Source organism: Bos grunniens, chromosome 5 (genome assembly GCF_055505025.1).
Source record: "Bos grunniens cultivar Pamir isolate PY7600 chromosome 5, Bosgru_T2T1.0, whole genome shotgun sequence".
NCBI lineage: Eukaryota > Metazoa > Chordata > Mammalia > Artiodactyla > Bovidae > Bos > Bos grunniens.
In genome coordinates, this window is record NC_141169.1 from 71,962,430 (window position 1) to 71,980,047 (window position 17,618).

The 17,618-nt window shown below is 42.5% G+C and overlaps 1 protein-coding gene and 1 long non-coding RNA gene across 7 annotated transcripts in view; both read right to left on the bottom strand.

The window, feature by feature from the left end:
- Positions 1-9,162, bottom strand: part of LOC147372391 (uncharacterized) — a 19,209-nt gene extending 10,047 nt beyond the window's left edge. Inside the window, exon 1 of the long non-coding RNA XR_015164042.1 lies at positions 9,023-9,162. This is a non-coding gene — a long non-coding RNA (uncharacterized LOC147372391). The remainder of the gene's footprint in view (positions 1-9,022) is intronic.
- A 6,280-nt stretch (positions 9,163-15,442) lies between these two features.
- The window catches only part of PRDM4 (PR/SET domain 4), a 36,114-nt gene continuing 33,938 nt past the window's right edge, over positions 15,443-17,618 (bottom strand). For all 6 annotated transcript variants that reach the window (XM_086401173.1, XM_086401175.1, XM_086401172.1 and 3 more), the window contains one exon: positions 15,443-17,116. In XM_086401173.1, coding sequence (XP_086257299.1) covers positions 16,807-17,116 — 310 coding nt within the window. In that variant the 3' untranslated portion in view covers positions 15,443-16,806. The remainder of the gene's footprint in view (positions 17,117-17,618) is intronic.

Sequence of the window (17,618 nt, forward strand, 5' to 3'; positions counted from 1 at the left end):
TTAATTTCATGGCTGCAGTCACCATCTGCAGTGATTTTGGAGCCCAGAAAAATAAAGTCTGACACTGTTTCCACTGTTTCCCCATCTATTTCCCATGAAGTGATGGGACCGGATGCCATGATCTTCATTTTCTGAATTGAGCTTTAAGCCAACTTTTTCACTCTCCACTTTCACCTTCATCAAGAGGCTTTTGAGTTCCTCTTCAGTTTCTGCCATAAGGGTGGTGTCATCTGCATATCTGAGGTTATTGATACTTCTCCCGGCAATCTTGATTCCAGCTTGTGTTACCGTCTGAGCCACCTACCAAAACCACAAGTTCTCTCTAGAGGAAGATAGCATCATATTGGGCCATACATTTTTATTATTATTTGATATGTGATGAAATCAGGGCATAAAAATAACCAGGTATAGAAGGAAACAAAACATAATTGAAAACAGAAAACAAAAAAAAGATAATAGAAACACACAAGACTTCCAAACAAAAGGGTTATCAGAAACAGATCTTGGGGTGTCCCTGGTAAAGAATCTGCCTGCCAATGCAGGAGACACAGGTTCAATCCCTGGTCTGGGAAGATCCCACATGCCGCAGAGCAGTTAGGCCTGTGCACCCAGGAACCACAAAAGTTGAGCCCATGTGCCACAACGACTGCAGCCCTGTCCCCTAGAGTCCCTGCTCCTCAACAAAAGAGGCCATCACAATGAGAAGCCCACACACTGAAACGAAGAGTAGCCCAAGGCTCTCTGCAACCAGAGAAAAGCCCAGCACTGCCAAAAATAAATAAAATTACATATTTTTTTTTAAAAAAAGGAAACAGATTTTGCAATAACTATCTTTAACATGATCAAAGAAACTTAAAAATGGACAATTTTGGCCAAGAACTAGTAATTCTATTTAAGATGTAAAGTTTATAACTGAAAGACTTCATAACAGACATGACAAACTCCATAAATGGCCTTAACAACAGATCAGATGTAACCGAAAAGAGGTTCTCTAGAAGAAAAAGAGTGATTAGGACAGAAGCAATACGTGCAAAATTACTGGCTAGTAGGTTTCCATGACTACTTAGTCATCAAATTAATGACTAAACAAATGGCAGATTTGAAGGCACCGTAGCCCCACTACAGAATATACCAAAGAAAACCCTATTTAAGTACACAATGGAAAACTGCTGAAAACTGTAGCAAAAGCTAAGACACAGCCACAGTGAGGCAGAGAGGAGAATTTTTTTTTTTTTTTTTGAGGAGAATTTAAAGGAGCAACAATTCAACATACAATGAATTCTTAACAAAAATAATGGAAGCTGGAAGATCATAGAAGTGTATATTTAAGGTACTGAAAGAAAACAGCAGCCAAATTTCAGTTCTGTATCTAGCAGAATTATTCTTCAAGAACAAAAGTGAAAGTTACATTCAAATGAAAAACAGAACTTCCTGTCAGGAGACCTACACTAGAATAAATGGAAGAGGCAAATATTAAAATACACAAAAGGGAATCTCCAGGCGGTGTCCGCTCAGCCACTGGCACCTCTCTGTGCGGGAGCAGGTCGGGAATGGAAGAAGCTCATCCTGAGTGTTCTCCTGCCTGGATACCCAGCTCCACAAGGCTCAGGAAGGCGCTCTTCTCACCACCGTCTCTTGTTAAGAGCCACCGAAAAGCTGCTAGGAAGTCGAGCAGGGGTCAGCCCTTATTAAAAATAAAATAAAATAAAATACACAAAAGATAATTCTGTGACAAAGAGAAATCTAAAGAATCAAAGTCCCAAGAAAAGTACTGGTCAATACAGTTTTATTAAAATTTTTGATATGCAATAATCAGGGCATGAAAATAATCAGGTAAAGAAAGAAACAATAAAACATAATTGAAAACTGAAAAAAACAGACACTAGAAAATTCTGAAAGAAGTCAGTAGCCAAGCTTGAATTGCATTCTGTTTCTTGAAGCAAAAAATATCCTTCAAGAACCACAGAGTTTTCTGACCACTATAACCTAAAATGGGGGCTGGCAAGTTTTCAAAAAAATAGCCAGGTGGTAAACTTTCTAGCTAGTTGCATCTGCCACAACACTTAACTCAGTTGTAGCACAAAAGTAGCCACAGACAACACATAAATGGACATTAAAAAGTAAGAGAGAAAAGGCAGACTGTTCAATCATTTTCAAATACTGAATGCCTATTCTGTACCTAGTGCCATACAGACATGTGGAAGTTCAATGTGAATAAGAAAACAAAACTCCTAATGGGACAATTCTAATTATTAAGTCCTATTAAAAGTGAATTTTAGCAAGCAGTAAAAATTAGCTTATGAAACCCAAACTTAACGATAAAATAAAAGCTATCATCAGTTCATGAACTATTAATATTTCCTGTGTAATTCATGAACATGACTTCAGTCATTTTAATGTGAATCCTGCTAAAAGACACTTGCTCCTTGGAAGGAAGACTATGACAAACCTAGACAACATATTAAAAAGCAGAGCTATCACTTTGTTGACAAAGATCCGTATAGTCAAAGCTATGGTCTTTCCACTAGTCATGTGAGAGTTGGATCATAAAAGAAGGTTGAGCACCGAAGAACTGATACTTTCGAATTGTGCTGGAGAAGACTCTTGAGAGTCTTTTGGACAACAAAGAGATCAAACCAGTCAATCCCAAAGGAAATCAACCCTCAGTCTTCATTAGAAGGACTTACGCTGAAGCTTCAATACTTTGGCCACCTGATACGCAGAGCCGACTCATTGGAAAAGACCCTGATGCTGGGAAAGATTGAGGGCAGGAAGAGAAGGGGCAGCAGAAGATGAGATGGTTGGATGGCATCACCAACTCAATGGACATGAGTTTGAGCAAACTCCAGGAGATAGTGAAGGACAGAGGAGCCAAACGTGTCGCAGTCCATGGGGTTACAAAGAGTCGGACATGACTGAGCAACTGAACAACACCTACAGAGTGTCATTCCAAATTAGATACTGGTATAAAGGTACAGCAACTTGGGTTCACTAAATCTCTCTAGAAAGGACTGCAGACTGAAGGATGGAGTAACTATTTTAGTTTTGTTTTGATTTGGCTTTATGACCGTCCCCGGACTAGGGACAGCTGGAGGCTGACTTGGCATTTAAACTCAATAGTTAATTCTCTTTCAAATTTTGTATTCTCCTAAAGAATAGCTACCCAAAAAATGCATCTTTCCTGGATATCTCAGGAAAAGTTAGGTATAAAAATTAAAGATATTTCACTATTTTATATAGACGTATGGCTCTGCCTAAACATATGTATAATATGCATAAGGATTCTTATTTAACACATATAATAAACATTTTAAATGGCGAAACAGGACTGACATTCCTATTTACAGCTTTAAACTACTAGGTGTGATGAACGCTAAGCAGGGAGGTACCCCTTAGAGCAGATCTGGACACCTGGGATCAAAGAATGGGTCTAGGGGACATGGCTGTACCTATGGTTGATTCTTATTTATGTATGACAGAAAACCACAAAATTCTGTAAAGTGATTATCCTTCAATTAAAAAAAATAAAAGTCGCAAAAAAAGAACAGGTCTAGGCTTGCAGCTACTGCCAAAAGCCAGCACAGGCCATGGTGACTGAGCAGACAGGCAACAGTTCAGTTCAGTCGCTCAGTCGTGTCCAACTCTTTGCAACACCGGGGACTGCAACACACCAGGCTTCCCTGTCCATCACTGACTCCCAGAGTTTACTCAAACTCATGTCCATTGAGTCGGTGATGCCATCCAACCATCTCATCCTCTGTCGTCCACTTCTCCTCCTGCCTTCAATCTTCCCCAGCATCAGGGTCTTTTCAAATGAGTCAGCTCTTCGCATCAGGTCGCCAAGTATTGGAGTTTCAGCTTCAGCATCAGTCTTTCCAATGAATATTCAGGACTGATTTCCTTTAGGATGGACTGGTTGGATCTCCTTGCAGTCCAAGGGAATCCTGAGACCAGTGATGGAAAGAGCAATATTGCATAGGAACCTGGAATGTTAGGTCCATGAATCAAGGCAAATTGGAAGTGGTCAAACAGATGGCAAGAGTGAATACTGACATTTTAGGAATCAGCAAAATAAAATGGACTGGAATGGGTGAATTTAAATCAGATGACCATTATATCTACTACTGTGGGCAAGAATCCCTTAGAAGAAATGGAATAGCCATCCCAGTCAACAAGACTCCAAAATACAGTACTTGGACGCAATCTCAAAAACGACAGAAAGATCTCTGTTCGTTTCCAAGGCAAACCATTCAATATCACAGTAATTCAAGTCTATGCCCCAACCAGTAATGCTGAAGAAGCTGAAGTTGAATGGTTCTATGAAGACCTACAAGAACTTCTAGAACTAACACCCAAACAAGATGTCCTTTTCATTATAGGGGACTGGAGTGCAAACATAGGAAGTCAAGAAATAACTATAGTAACAGGCAAATTTGGTCTTGGAGTACAGAATGAAGCAGGGCAAAGGCTAATAGAGTTTTGCCAAGAGAAAGCACTGGTCATAGCAAACACCCTCTCTTCCAACAACATAAGAGAAGACTTTACACATGGACATCACCAGACGGTCAATACCTAAATCAGACTGATTATATTCTTTGAAGCCAAAGATGAAGAAGCTCTATACAGTCGGCAAAAACAAGACCAGGAGCTGATTGTGACTCAGACCATGAACTCCTTATTGCCAAATTCAGACTTAAATTGAAGAAAGTAGGAAAAACCACTAGGCCATTCAGGTATGACCTAAATCAAATCCCTTATGATTTTACAGTAGAAGTGACAAATACATTCAAGGGATTAGACAGGCAACAGAGGTGGTCAGACCCAAGGGATTGTGGAACATGGGGATTCAGATACAAGTCAGGAATGTAAAGACATGCAGCCACTTTGGAAAACAGTAAAACATACATCTACCATGCAAAAATGTAAATCTACTCTATATACACAAGAGAAATGTAAACATGTCCACACAAAGACTTGTATACAAACGTTCAGCAGCATTATGCATAATAGCCATAAAGTGGAAATAAGCCAAATGTCTATCAACTGGTGAATAGACAAGATGCGCTACATCCATACAATGGAATTCTATTCTGTGATAAGCAAGAATGAACTCCTGACACACACTGCAACATACATGGGCCTTTAAAACACACTAAATGAAATAAGACAGACACAAGAGCTCACAGACTGTATGATTCCATTTATATTATTTATCAGAAAAAGGAAATCTGTATAGACAGGAGATTAATGATTTCCTGGGATGAGAGAATGGGAGTGACTGCAACAGGCACAATGGCTCTTTCTGGGGTGATGAATACATTTTAAAATAAGATTGTGACAACGGTTGCACATCTCTGAACACTGTGCTGTGCCTGTGTGTGAAGTCACGTCTGACTCTTTGCAACTCTTTGGACTATAATCTGCCAGGCTCCTCTGTCCTTGAGGTATTCTCCAGGCAACAATACTGGAGTAGATTGCCATTTCCTCCTCCAGGGGATCTTCCCAACCTAGGGGATCGAACCCTGCACTGCAGGTGGATTCTTTGCCTATTCAACCATTTTAAATTAATGAATTTTATGGTAAGTAAATTACCCTCAGAAAAAGGTTTTTTTTTTTTTTTTTTTTTTGCTGCACCATGCACTTTGCAAGATCTTAGTTCTCCAACCAGGAATTGAAGTCAGGCCTTAGCAATGAAAGCACCAAATCCTAACCAGTGAACCACCAGAGAATCCCTAAAGGTATTTTTTTTTAAAGATGAAATAAAGACATTTTAAGACAAAGTATCTTGAAACTGAGAAAATACATTATCTTTAGACCTACATTAAACTTAAGAGTGAAGAATGATCTCAGATGGGAACATGGAAATGCAAGAAAGAATAATGATCAATATAGGTAAATTTCAGTAAGTATTACTTTATAAAGCAATAACAAAAAATTTGTGTAGGACTTAAGATGTCTGTAAAATTAAAATGCCTGACAATAACATAAAACGCTGGAAGTTGATAAAGCCATGAGTAATACTGATCATAAAATACAAACACACATTATCAACACCCGGAACAAAAAGGGGGAGATTGTTACAGATCCAAAAGACATTAATAAGATGGGAACTTTATATGATGAAATTTAAACCTGTATAATAAGATGTAAAAGTTCCTAGAAATATATAACTTATCAGAAGTGATAAAAATAAAAAATCAGAATACTGAAGCACACTTAACATTCGTATCTAACTGCCTGATAGACGACACATAAGCTAAGTGAGGGAACCATGGAGTTGTCCATGACTGCCCTGAAAGAATTTCTTCCTTCTTGCAGCTATAAGGCTGACACATGACAAACCAGAAGCAGAGTTTGATCCTGTAGAGTACTGTCTACAACACAGGTTGAATTCAGAGCTTCAGCAGATTTCTTGAGTGGAAACTATAATACTGGTGGGGAGGGAGTACACCCTGAAAAATGGAACGGTGAGATTTAAGAGAATCGTAATAACTCCACTCACTACTAATGCCCTAAGATTTCCCCTTGTCAATAGAAGCAGCTTCTCCCCTAATGAGAATGGTTTTGACTGTCTTGAATACCCTGTAATGACCACACCAAAATAAAATTCCAATTCCTTTCATTTACCACTCCTAGGGCCTCCTACTGCCTCTAACCTATGACTAAACCAAACCCTCAAATTCTCTCTAATTTCAAAATTTGGAAAAGAAAGGTTATGTAGTAACAGAATTACAAGGCTTTCCTAATGCTTGAGGAATGTGTCCAAAGGATGCCAAACTGGGAAGGAGAAACATAATTTCGATGAAGCTGAATGTGTTGTTTTGGGCACATTTCAATATAAGTGGTCACTGGTGATCTAACTCATGTTTCAGCCGGGGGAAGAGGTACAGTTTTGTACCCCATACTCTAACAGTAGCTGGATCCTCAATGCCTTGAAACCCAGCCAGGTCAGACAACTAATGCAAGATCTTATTTCCTTGAGGATCTACTTCCTATACTCTTTCTGAATACCAATTATGTGATCAGCTTTCTTATTTTCAGAAAATAGAATCCTCTCAAGCTAAGCAAAAGGAATTTACTAAGCAGTATGTGCTGTGCTTAGTTGCTCGGTCATTCCCAACTCTTTGCAACCCTATGGACTGCAGCCCGCCAGGCTCCTCTGTCCATGGGGATTCTCCAGGCAAGAATACCAGAGTGGGTTGCCATGCCCTCCTCCAGGGGATCTTCCCAACCCAGGGATTGAACCCAGGTCTCCCACATTGCAGGTGGATTCTTTACCAGCTGAGCCACCAGGGAAGCAGTAGAGATAGCTCTTAGAAATGGAGTATAAGCTGAATTATAAGAATGACTCCTAATCCCTTACCATAGAAGTGAGTTTGCAAGGTATGGAGCTGCTTCTACAATCAAGAAGCTACCTGTCACACCAGAAAGCTTCCATCCACAGAGCCACCAGCGCCAAAACCAGGTCACTCTTGTTAAGATCCAAGCCTACATAATAAATAGATGCCTCAGGCCCTCCCTGCTTCTGCTCCCCCATAACTCAGTTCTGAAACAAAAGTCTCACACAAGTGCATCTGATCAGAGGAACTTTGGTTTTGTTCAGAATCTTAGCTCTAAAGGAGTCTGGGAAGCAGTCATCCTTTTTCACAGCAGCACTGTATTGCTCACTATGAATGCACCATCATTTAAACATTTCCTTTCTGGAGGACACTTAGGTTTCTTGTCATTGCTGTTAAAAACACTGATGTATCCTTCATCCTAACCACACACATAAGAAAGGACTAGGATCCTGAATATACTTTTCCACATGTGTGTACAAAAAACTGGGGACTGGATTTCCTGGTCACGAGCCATTGTTTTTATCTCCCTCCCCTACCCCCTTAAAGTCTAAAATGTTCCTTTCTCAAAGAAAACAAATATATATTGAATGAATAGATCATCCTGTTATTCTTTTGCCTCAAAGTATTATTTGCATTTGTGAATTTCAGATGCAAAATAGCCTTATTCGCTTTTTTTGCTACAGCCTATCTGGGTCAAGCATCTTGAAAAAGTCCCTGACAGAATATTATGTTATCGCGCATGCTCTAGACTAATTCACTTTTCATAGCTGAGTGCCAAATGTCTCTAACCAATTAAATGCAATGGTCCATAATGGTGTCCTCTGCTTATAAAAGTGCATTTCACAACCCCAGCACAAACACACAACTAGTACAGGTAGCAGTGTGGTGCACCCCGACATGAGCTGTGGGAATGGCAGCATGTGGATTCACATGGAAGAGATCCCTGCAGGAGAAATACATACATTTTAAAATGTGCTTTTTAAAAAGTGCTCCCAGGCAGCAAAGCAATGAATATGAAATGTGGAAAATCTTAATTTTCTCTGAATTTCATTTTCAATAACCATAAAATGAGGGTAAAATCTACTTTTATAATATGGGGTTGCAAAGAGTCAGACACAACCAAGCAGCTGAACTGATGAGGACTCAACAAATGCGAAACTAAAATATACTCCTGCTGTCACAGAGGACAGCCACAGATAAATGTGTCTCAAACGTCCTGTAACGTGGTAGCCAAGAAGGGCTGGAAGTTGTCTACTGACCAGCGATAGCTCAGTCCAGAAGCAGACTTTCCCAAAGTTAGTACTTTATCCCATAGTGATCTTCTCTCCTCATTCTGGCCATCAGCAGATCTTGACGTTTGTCCCACCCTAAAGCCCAACTCCAGTCTATGCCTCAGGACAAAACACGGGGAGGGGATGGGTAGTGGGGGCGTTCAACACAGAGGAGAATACAAAGAGCAAAGCATGCTTTCCACAAGCTCCCTAATTCATGTATATAAATATGCTCTGTTTAAACAGAATAACTTAAATGTTTTGTGTGACTGCCTTTAAAGACGTGTAGCCTGCATGCAGGCTGTGTCACCCACTTTTCCTTACTGTTCTTTTCTTAGTATGGCACTTTTCACTTCTGCCCCTAGATCTTAAGACCTCTCGTACCTGAAACACTTGCCATCTCTGGCTCACCTTAGGTGTAGGTGTCTGCATCAGTCTCTTGCGTGGTCTCCAACAGAAGACTCCCTCAGACGGCTTCAGGATCACCTGCCGAGCCCAGGAGGCTCATTAGTAGCCTGGAGCTACCCTGACGCCTGACTGTTCTCATTTCCTCCGGTGATCTAGCGAAGCATCCACATCTCTGCAAATCTTTGAGTTTCCGGACAAAGGCATAAATTCTGGTCATTTTCCTGTTCTCCTCCAATGCCTTTAATCTGGGCCAGAACTTGATAAATAAATATTTTGGTTTTGTTTTGTTTGCCAATAGATGGTTTTGAAAAGAAACTTGTCCTTGTTGGAGGACTACACAGGCCTGGGGGCTGCAAGACTGTCAAGTGTGTATACGCAAGAGAAACAAGGAATAACTAAGGAACAATTCTATCGCTTCAGCAACACACCACTGCAGATTGTCACAGCCATGATGCAGCTCATGACTTGTCAAACTGTGGTAAAACTGCAATCACTCCCCAGGCAGCTGCTCCTCCATAAGCTATCTTCCTAACGATGACGTGTTCAGGTGGACAGTATTTCCTTTGCCAGGGCTGCCACAACAAAGAACTAAAACTGGGAGGCCCAAACGAGCGAAATTCTTCTCACAGTTGTGGAGGCCAAAAGTCGGAGGTCCAGATGCCAGCAGAGCTGTTTCTTCCGAGACCTTTCTCCTCGGCTTGCAGACACAGGGCGCCCTGGGTCTTCCCTCCACGGCAGTCTGTTCAAATTTCCTCTTCTATAAGGAGACCAAGTCACACTGGATAAAGGTGTGCCCTGCTGCTGCTAAGTCACATCAGTCGTGTCCGATTCTGTGTGACTCCATAGATGGCAGCCCACCAGGCTCTGCCATCCCTGGGATTCTCCAGGCAAGAACACTGGAGTGGGTTCCCATTTCCTTCTCCAATGCATGAAAGTGAAAAGTGAAAGTGAAGTCGCTCAGTCATGTCTGACTCTTTGCGACCCCATGGACTGCAGCCTACCAGGCTCCTCCGCCCATGGGATTTTCCAGGCAAGAGAACTGGAGTGGGTTGCCATTGCCTTCTCCAAAGGTGTGCCCTGAGGACCTCATTTTAATTTAATCACTCTTTTGAAGACCTTATCTCCAAATATTCTCACATTCTGAGGTACTGGGGTTAGAACTTCAAAACACAAACTTTGAAGGAACACAATTCTGCCCACAACAGATATCATTTATGTTCCTGAAGATATGTTTTCAAGTGTTTGACTCTAAGAGGCAGCTCGGTGATCAGGTAATACATGTTTACATACTTGATAAGAGGCTGATAGCTCTAGCAACGTTTATGTTCCTCAAGGCACAGTTAAAAGGGTGCTTACTGGCAAGTGTGTAGATAGGTCAGTAACTTCTAGACTTTAGTCTTGAAAACTCAATTCATGCCAGTTTTACTTGTCTTACTAAAATCCAGCACTTCTTGGGTCATAAACAGCCATATTTTTAGGACAGAAATCTATGCTGGTAAATCTAAAACTAAGGGATACCAGCCAGTGTTTGCCATATGGTAAACACTGCGCCAGTGCGTTCTCTTGGCAGAACTCTATTAGCCTTTGCCCTGCTTCATTCCGTATTCCAAGGCCAAATTTGCCTGTTACTCCAGGTGTTTCTTGACTTCCTACTTTTGCATTCCAGTCCCCTATAATGAAAAGGACAGCTTTTTTGGGTGTTAGTTCTAAAAGGTCTTGTAGGTCTTCATAGAACTGTTCAACTTCAGCCTCTTCAGCATTACTGGTAGGGGCATAGACTTGGATTACCGTGATACTGAATGGTTTGCCTTGGAAACGAACAGAGATCATTCTGTTTTTGAGATTACAACCAAGTACTGCATTTTGGACTCTTTTGTTGACCATGATGGCTACTTCATTTCTTCTAAGGGATTCCCGCCCACAGTAGTAGATATAATGGTCATTGACGTTAAATTCACCCATTCCAGTCCATTTTAGTTCACTGATTCCTAGAATGTTGACGTACGTTCACTCTTGCCATCTGTTTGACCACTTCCAATTTGCCTTGATTCATGGACCTGACATTCCAGGTTCCTATGCAGTATTGCTCTTTATAGCATCGGACCTTAGTTCTATCACCAGTCACATCCACAACTGGGTATTGTTTTTGTTTTGGCTCTATCCCTTCATTCCTTTTGAAGTTATTTCTCCACTGATCTCCTGTAGCATATTGGGCACCTACCAACCCGGGGAGTTCCTCTTTCAGTATCCTATCATTTTGCCTTTTCATACTGTTCATGGGGTTCTCAAGGCAAGAAAACTGAAGTGGTTTGCCATTCCCTTCTCCAGTGGACCACATTCTGTCAGACCTCTCCACCATGACCTGCCCATCTTGGGTGGCCCCACAGAGCATGGCTTAGTTTCATTGAGTTAGACAAGGCTGTGGTCCGTGTGATCAGATTGGCTAGTTTTCTGTGATTATGGTTTCAGTGTGTCTGCCCTCTGATGCCCTCTCGTGACACCTACCGTCTTACTTGGGTTTCTCTTACCTTGGACATGGGTTATCTCTTCACGGCTGCTCCAGCAAAGTGCAGCTGCTGCTCCTTACCTTGGACAAGGGGTATCTCCTCACGGCTGCCCCTCCTGACCTTGAACGTGGAGTAGCTCCTCTCAGCCCTCCTTTGCCTGTGCAGCCGCCGCTCCTTGGACATGGGGTTGCTCCTCTGGGCCGCCTCCCCTGACCTCAGGCATGGGGTAGCTCCTCCCGGCCGCCGCCTGGACCTCAGGCATGCGGTAGTTTGTCTCAGCCGCCGCCCCTAACCTCCGAAGGACGTTGGGTAGCTCCTCTTGGTCGCCGCCCCTGGCCTCGGACACGGGGTAGCTCCTCTCAGCTGCTCCTGATTATATAACAATAATGTATCCTGCCTGAGGACAGTCTCTGGATTAAACGTTCTAATTCTGTTATCTTAAAATGCAAATTATGGGAATAAGTGTGGTGAGGTCTTTACAACCTCCAGACGTTCATTCATTGGAGACTATATAACTCCACTGCTAACACTAGCAAGGGGGTACTCTTTCTACCCCCTTCTGATGGGAGCAGATTGTGGCTCAGATCATGAACTCCTTATTGCCAAATTCAGACTTAAATTGAAGAAAGTGGGGGAAACCACTAGGCCATTCAGGTATGACCTAAATCAAATTCCTTATGATTATACAGTGGAAGTGAGAAATAGATTTAAGGGACTAGATCTGATAAACAGAGTGCCTGATGAACTATGGACGGAGGTTCGTGACATTGTACAGGAGACAGGGATCAAGACCATCCCCATGGAAAAGAAATGCAAAAAATCAAAATGGCTGTCTGGGGAGGCCTTACAAATAGCTGTGAAAAGAAGAGAAGCAAAAAGCAAAGGAGAAAAGGAAAGATATAAGCATCTGAATGCAGAGTTCCAAAGAATAGCAAGCAGAGATAAAAAAAGATTTCCTCAGTGATCAATGCAAAGAAATAGAGGAAAACAACAGAATGGAAAAGACTAGAGATCTCAAGAAAATTAGAGACACCAAGGGAACATTTCATGCAAAGATGGGCTCGATAAAGGACAGAAATGGTATGGACCTAACAGAAGCAGAAGATATTAAGGAGAGGTGGCAAGAATACACAGTAGAACTATACAAAAAAGATCTTCACGACCCAGATAATCACAATGGTGTGATCACTCACCTAGAACCAGACATCCTGGAATGTGAAGTCAAGTAGGCCTTAGAAAGCATCACTATGAACAAAGCTAGTGGATGGAGGTGATGGAATTCCAGTCGAGCTATTTCAAATCCTGAAAGATGATGCTGTGAAAGTGCTGCACTCAATATGCCAGCAAATTTGGGAAACTCAGCAGTGGCCACAGGACTGGAAGCGGTCAGTTTTCATTCCAATCCCAAAGAAAGGCAATGCTAAAGAATGCTCAAACTATAGCACAACGGCACTCATCTCACCCCCTAGTAAAGTAATGCTCAAAATTCTGCAAGCCAGGCTTCAGCAGTACATGAACCGTGAACTTCCAGATGTTCAAGCTGGATTTAGAAAAGGCAGAGGAACCAGAGATCAAATTGCCAACATCCGCTGGATCATGGAAAAAACAAGAGAGTTCCAGAAAAACATCTATTTCTGCTTTATTGACTATGCCAAAGCCTTTGACTGTGTGGATCACAATCAACTGTGGAAAATTCTGAAAGAGATGGGAATACCAGACCACCTGACCTGCCTCTTGAGAAGCCTATATGCAGGTCAGGAAGCAACAGTTAGAACTGGACATGGAAGAACAGGCTGGTTCCAAATAGGAAAAGGAGTATGTCAAGGCTGTGTATTGTCACCCTGCTTATTTAACTTATATGCAGAGTACATCATGACAAACGCTGGGCTGGAAGAAGCACAAGCTAGAATCAAGATTGCCGGGAGAAATATCAATAACCTCAGATATGCAGATGACACCACCCTTATGGCAGAAACTGAAGAGGAACTAAAAAGCCTTGTGATGAAAGTGAAAGAGGAGAGTGAAAAAGTTGGCCTAAAGCTCACATTCAGAAAACAAAGATCATGGCATCCGGTCCCATCACTTCATGGGAAATAGATGGAGAAACCGTGGAAACAGTGTCAGACTTTATTTTTCTGGGCTCCAAAATCACTGCAGATGGTGACTGCAACCATGAAATTAAAAGACGCTTACTCCTTGGAAGGAAAGTTATGACCAACCTAGACAGCATCTTGAAAGCAGACATTACTTTGCCAACAAAGGTCCGTCTAGTCAAGGCTATGGTTTTTCTAGTGGTCATGTATGGATGTGAGAGTTGGACTGTGAAGAAAGCTGAGCGCCAAAGAACTGATGCTTTTGAACTGTGGTGTTGGAGAAGACTCTTGAGAGTCCCTTGGACTGCAAGGAGATCCAACCAGTCTATCCTAAAGGAGATCAGTCCTGGGTGTTCATTGGAGGGACTGATGCTGAAGCTGAAACTCCAGTACTTTGGCCACCTCATGTGAAGAGTTGACTCACTGGAGAAGACTCTGATGATGGGAGGGATTGGGGGGACAGAAGGGGACGAGAGAGGTTGAGATGGCTGGATGGCATCACCGACTCAATGGACCTGAGTCTGAGTGAACTCCGGGAGTTGGTGATGGACAGGGAGGCCTGGCGTGCTGTGATTCATGGGGTCACAAAGAGTCGGACACAACTGAGCGACTGAACTGCAACACTGCGCCAGCCCTTTGCATGAACATCAAACAATGCTATGAAATTCGAACTATTATGAGTAGTCTCTGCTTACAGTTAAGTAAACAGAGGCACAGGGAGGTTACACAACTTGACCATGCTTCCAGACCATCATGCAGCAAAGCCCAGATGAGAGAACAATCAGCCAGGCTCGGGAGCCCACCCTTTTAATACCCTGCCTCTGCATGAGACCATTCACCCAACAGCAGCTGGATCCCAACAGCGGCAAGAGACGAGGAGACATGTGACGAGCAGAAAAGGCTCAGAGTAAAATCTTGTAAAGGGGCAGCTACTTATTTCCTCATCTTGTGAGAAAGACTTAGAACGTGCTATTTAAGTCTAAGAGGTTAAAAAAAAAAAAAAAAAGGAAGACAGTCATTAGCAAGAAATAACATCTTCATTCTCACTTAAACTATTTTTCAGAAATCCTCTCCTGTTTTTGTTTGCTTTAATAACTATCTTGGGCTTCCCTGGTGGCTCAGACAGTAAAGAATCCACCTGCAATGGAGACCCAGGATCAATTCCTGGCTCCAGAAGATCCCCTGGAAGAGGGAATGTGTACCAACTCCAGTATTCTTGCCTGAAGAGGTCCATGGACAGAGGAACCTGGCAGGCTACCATCAATGGGGTCACAAAGAGTCAGATGTGACTGATCAACACTTTTAACTATCTTGGGCAGCATTCCAACCAGCATCTGGAGATGATGAAGTTTAACTCAGCAGGAGTCAAAGAGAGAAAGGGCACTTGGAGCTCCAGCACCAGTGGCTTCCTGGGGACAGGAGTGGCTGCCGCTAGGACACCTTTCCCAGCTTGGAAGCTGAACGTGGCGTTGTCTCAGCCCCACCAGAGCTCCCTAACGGCAGCTCATGACCTCATGTTGACAGCCACCTCTAACCAACACCACCTCACCCACTCCCTCAACTGCAGACCTGTACTTCTCCATGGAGGCAGCAAAGAAAAGGCACTACCTAAGGAAGGAAGAGGGCAGGGACAAGAGCTGGAGATGCAGGAAGCACGATTTATCTAAGCACTGTTTTGCACAAGCATTCTAAAATTTAATTTCAAAGCTAAGGTACTTAGGAAATACTTTCTCCAGCTTCTGACCTTAGAAAAACTCAAGCTGGACCTCATTTTCCTGTAAAAGCTTCAATCTTCTCCTTCCACAAAATGAGATTACAAGAGGTATTTTTTAAAAAGGTTTTATTTTAATCCTTCCTAGAGGAATACAGATTTGAATGAAATACATTCATTCCATAAATACATTAGCAGCAAAACCTTCCCACCAGTGTCCTCTCCACTCCAGCCCAGAGGTTGTGCCTTAGAGCAGGAGAGCATGTTCCATCAACCGTTGACTTCAGGATGTTTGCTTCTTGCTGAAAGCAGGCTATACATGAGAAAAACCAGATGACAGATCAGATGGGTAGGTGAATTAAGCTGGAACCCTGAAAATACATCCACGTGGTGACCATTTGACCTTCTGCACCTTCCAAATCCTCTGGAATCCACAGTGTTTAACTGATGAGGTCCTTCACCACAGACAACTGGGAGCGCCTAACCTTGCAAACACACCAACATGTCTTCTCATTCTGAGCTGGCAACATTTTAACGGTGTCTTGATCCTTTTCAGAGAATCAGCCAGATAGAAAGAATCACTCCCTCCCTCTTTCCATGGGCCAAGGTACCTCTCTGTCAGTTGGTCCACATGTCCTTGCTATCAGGAGACAACGCAGCAGGCGTTACTTGGCTTGTTAGACCTCCAGATACTCTGTCCGGGTGCTGGAGGCTTCACTGGAGACAGAGATGTGTCGAAACCTTCAAAGACCTCTAAGGAACAGCAATCAGGTCTCTCACCCCAGCTTCCATCAGAGCACGTGACAGAAGCACTCTGGACACTGGCCCAGGCGCCTCTCCTTTTCTTCTCTCCATTAGTGCCTGCTGCCTGGCTGCTCCTTTCTCACCTGCCCTCTAGGTACCTGTGAAATTCTGGGAAGCAAGATCTACCCTAAACTCCCCAGCGGCCAGGAGAGATGAAGGCAGGTGGTGCTTTAAATCTGTGAACCGCCGTCAGAGTAACAAGCTTACACTGTTACGTTTCAATCCATTCTGGGATGAGTTTAAGTCACAAGTCTGCATAAAACGTAACACCAGAACCACAATCAGGACGACTGTGACGCAGGGACCAAATCAACGGTTGCTACCAAATCAATGGGTTGGGAGAAAAACGAAATAATGAAAGAATTTAAAATAAATCTGATTTGTTGGGCATGTTATCACCCAGATTATCATGTAAATAAAGAACAGATTCCAAAACCTGACACCTGCCTCCCCATACACCACTTAAAAAGAGGACACACGCTCTATTCTCAATATTTTTAAAAGTGTTTTCATTAGGATACTCTTCTATAAGTGCTTTATCCATTCCCATTTAGTCTGTTTTGACTGTTGGCTGGAAGGAATCAAACTATTTTATATAAAAACCACTGTAGTGAATAACTGGTTATGTGTTTTTCCCTTTTGCATTTTCCATCCAGAATAGTCAGCTTCTTTCTATTTATGTGCAGAGAGAGAGTCATCTGCTGAATACACAGCACTGCCGATGCGACAGTCCTCTGTCCCCACCGAGTCCACCAGCTCTTCCTCCTCTGAGTCATCCTCCTCCTCCTCCTGTGCTGATGAACTGGAGGTGGGCCCTTTGCAGGTTTTTAGGTGTCGGGTGAGATGATATTTGGTTAGATAAGCCTTTGTACATTTTTCACAGACATAATCCCGTTTTCCTTCATGTGAATTGAGATGTTTCTTTAAGTGATTTGTCCTCAAGAACAACTTGTCACACTTGGGACACTTGATCTGGCGTTCTCTAAGAGGAACACAAGGAAAAAACAAAACAAAACATTTGATTTGGGGTTACAAAAACAACTGAGGCACACACTTACTCTGCACAACCTCAAGACCTTTGTCTGAGAAGCTCTACCCAACTAGAATCAAACTTCTCTATAGGAGATGTATCATATAGAACAGCCATAAGACATGTGTGCAGTTTAAACAGCACAGACTGATTTTGCCTGTTTTAGAATTCTAGGTAAATGGGATTGTACTGTATGTATCTCTTTTGTGTTTTTGCTTCTTTTTGAAATTCAGTCAAGTTGCTTCCATGGCAGGAGGCTACTTACCAATATACCACAACTTGGTTGTGGCGCTGGCTCTGTTGTTAATGGGTACTCTGGGGGTTTTGTTTTTTAACACCACAGGCAAGACTGCTATGTGAACATTTCTACACTGGTATGTGGGTCTGTTCCTCTAGGGCATATACTCAGGTGAGGCACAGCTGGATCCAAGGATATGCACACCTTCAATTTTAC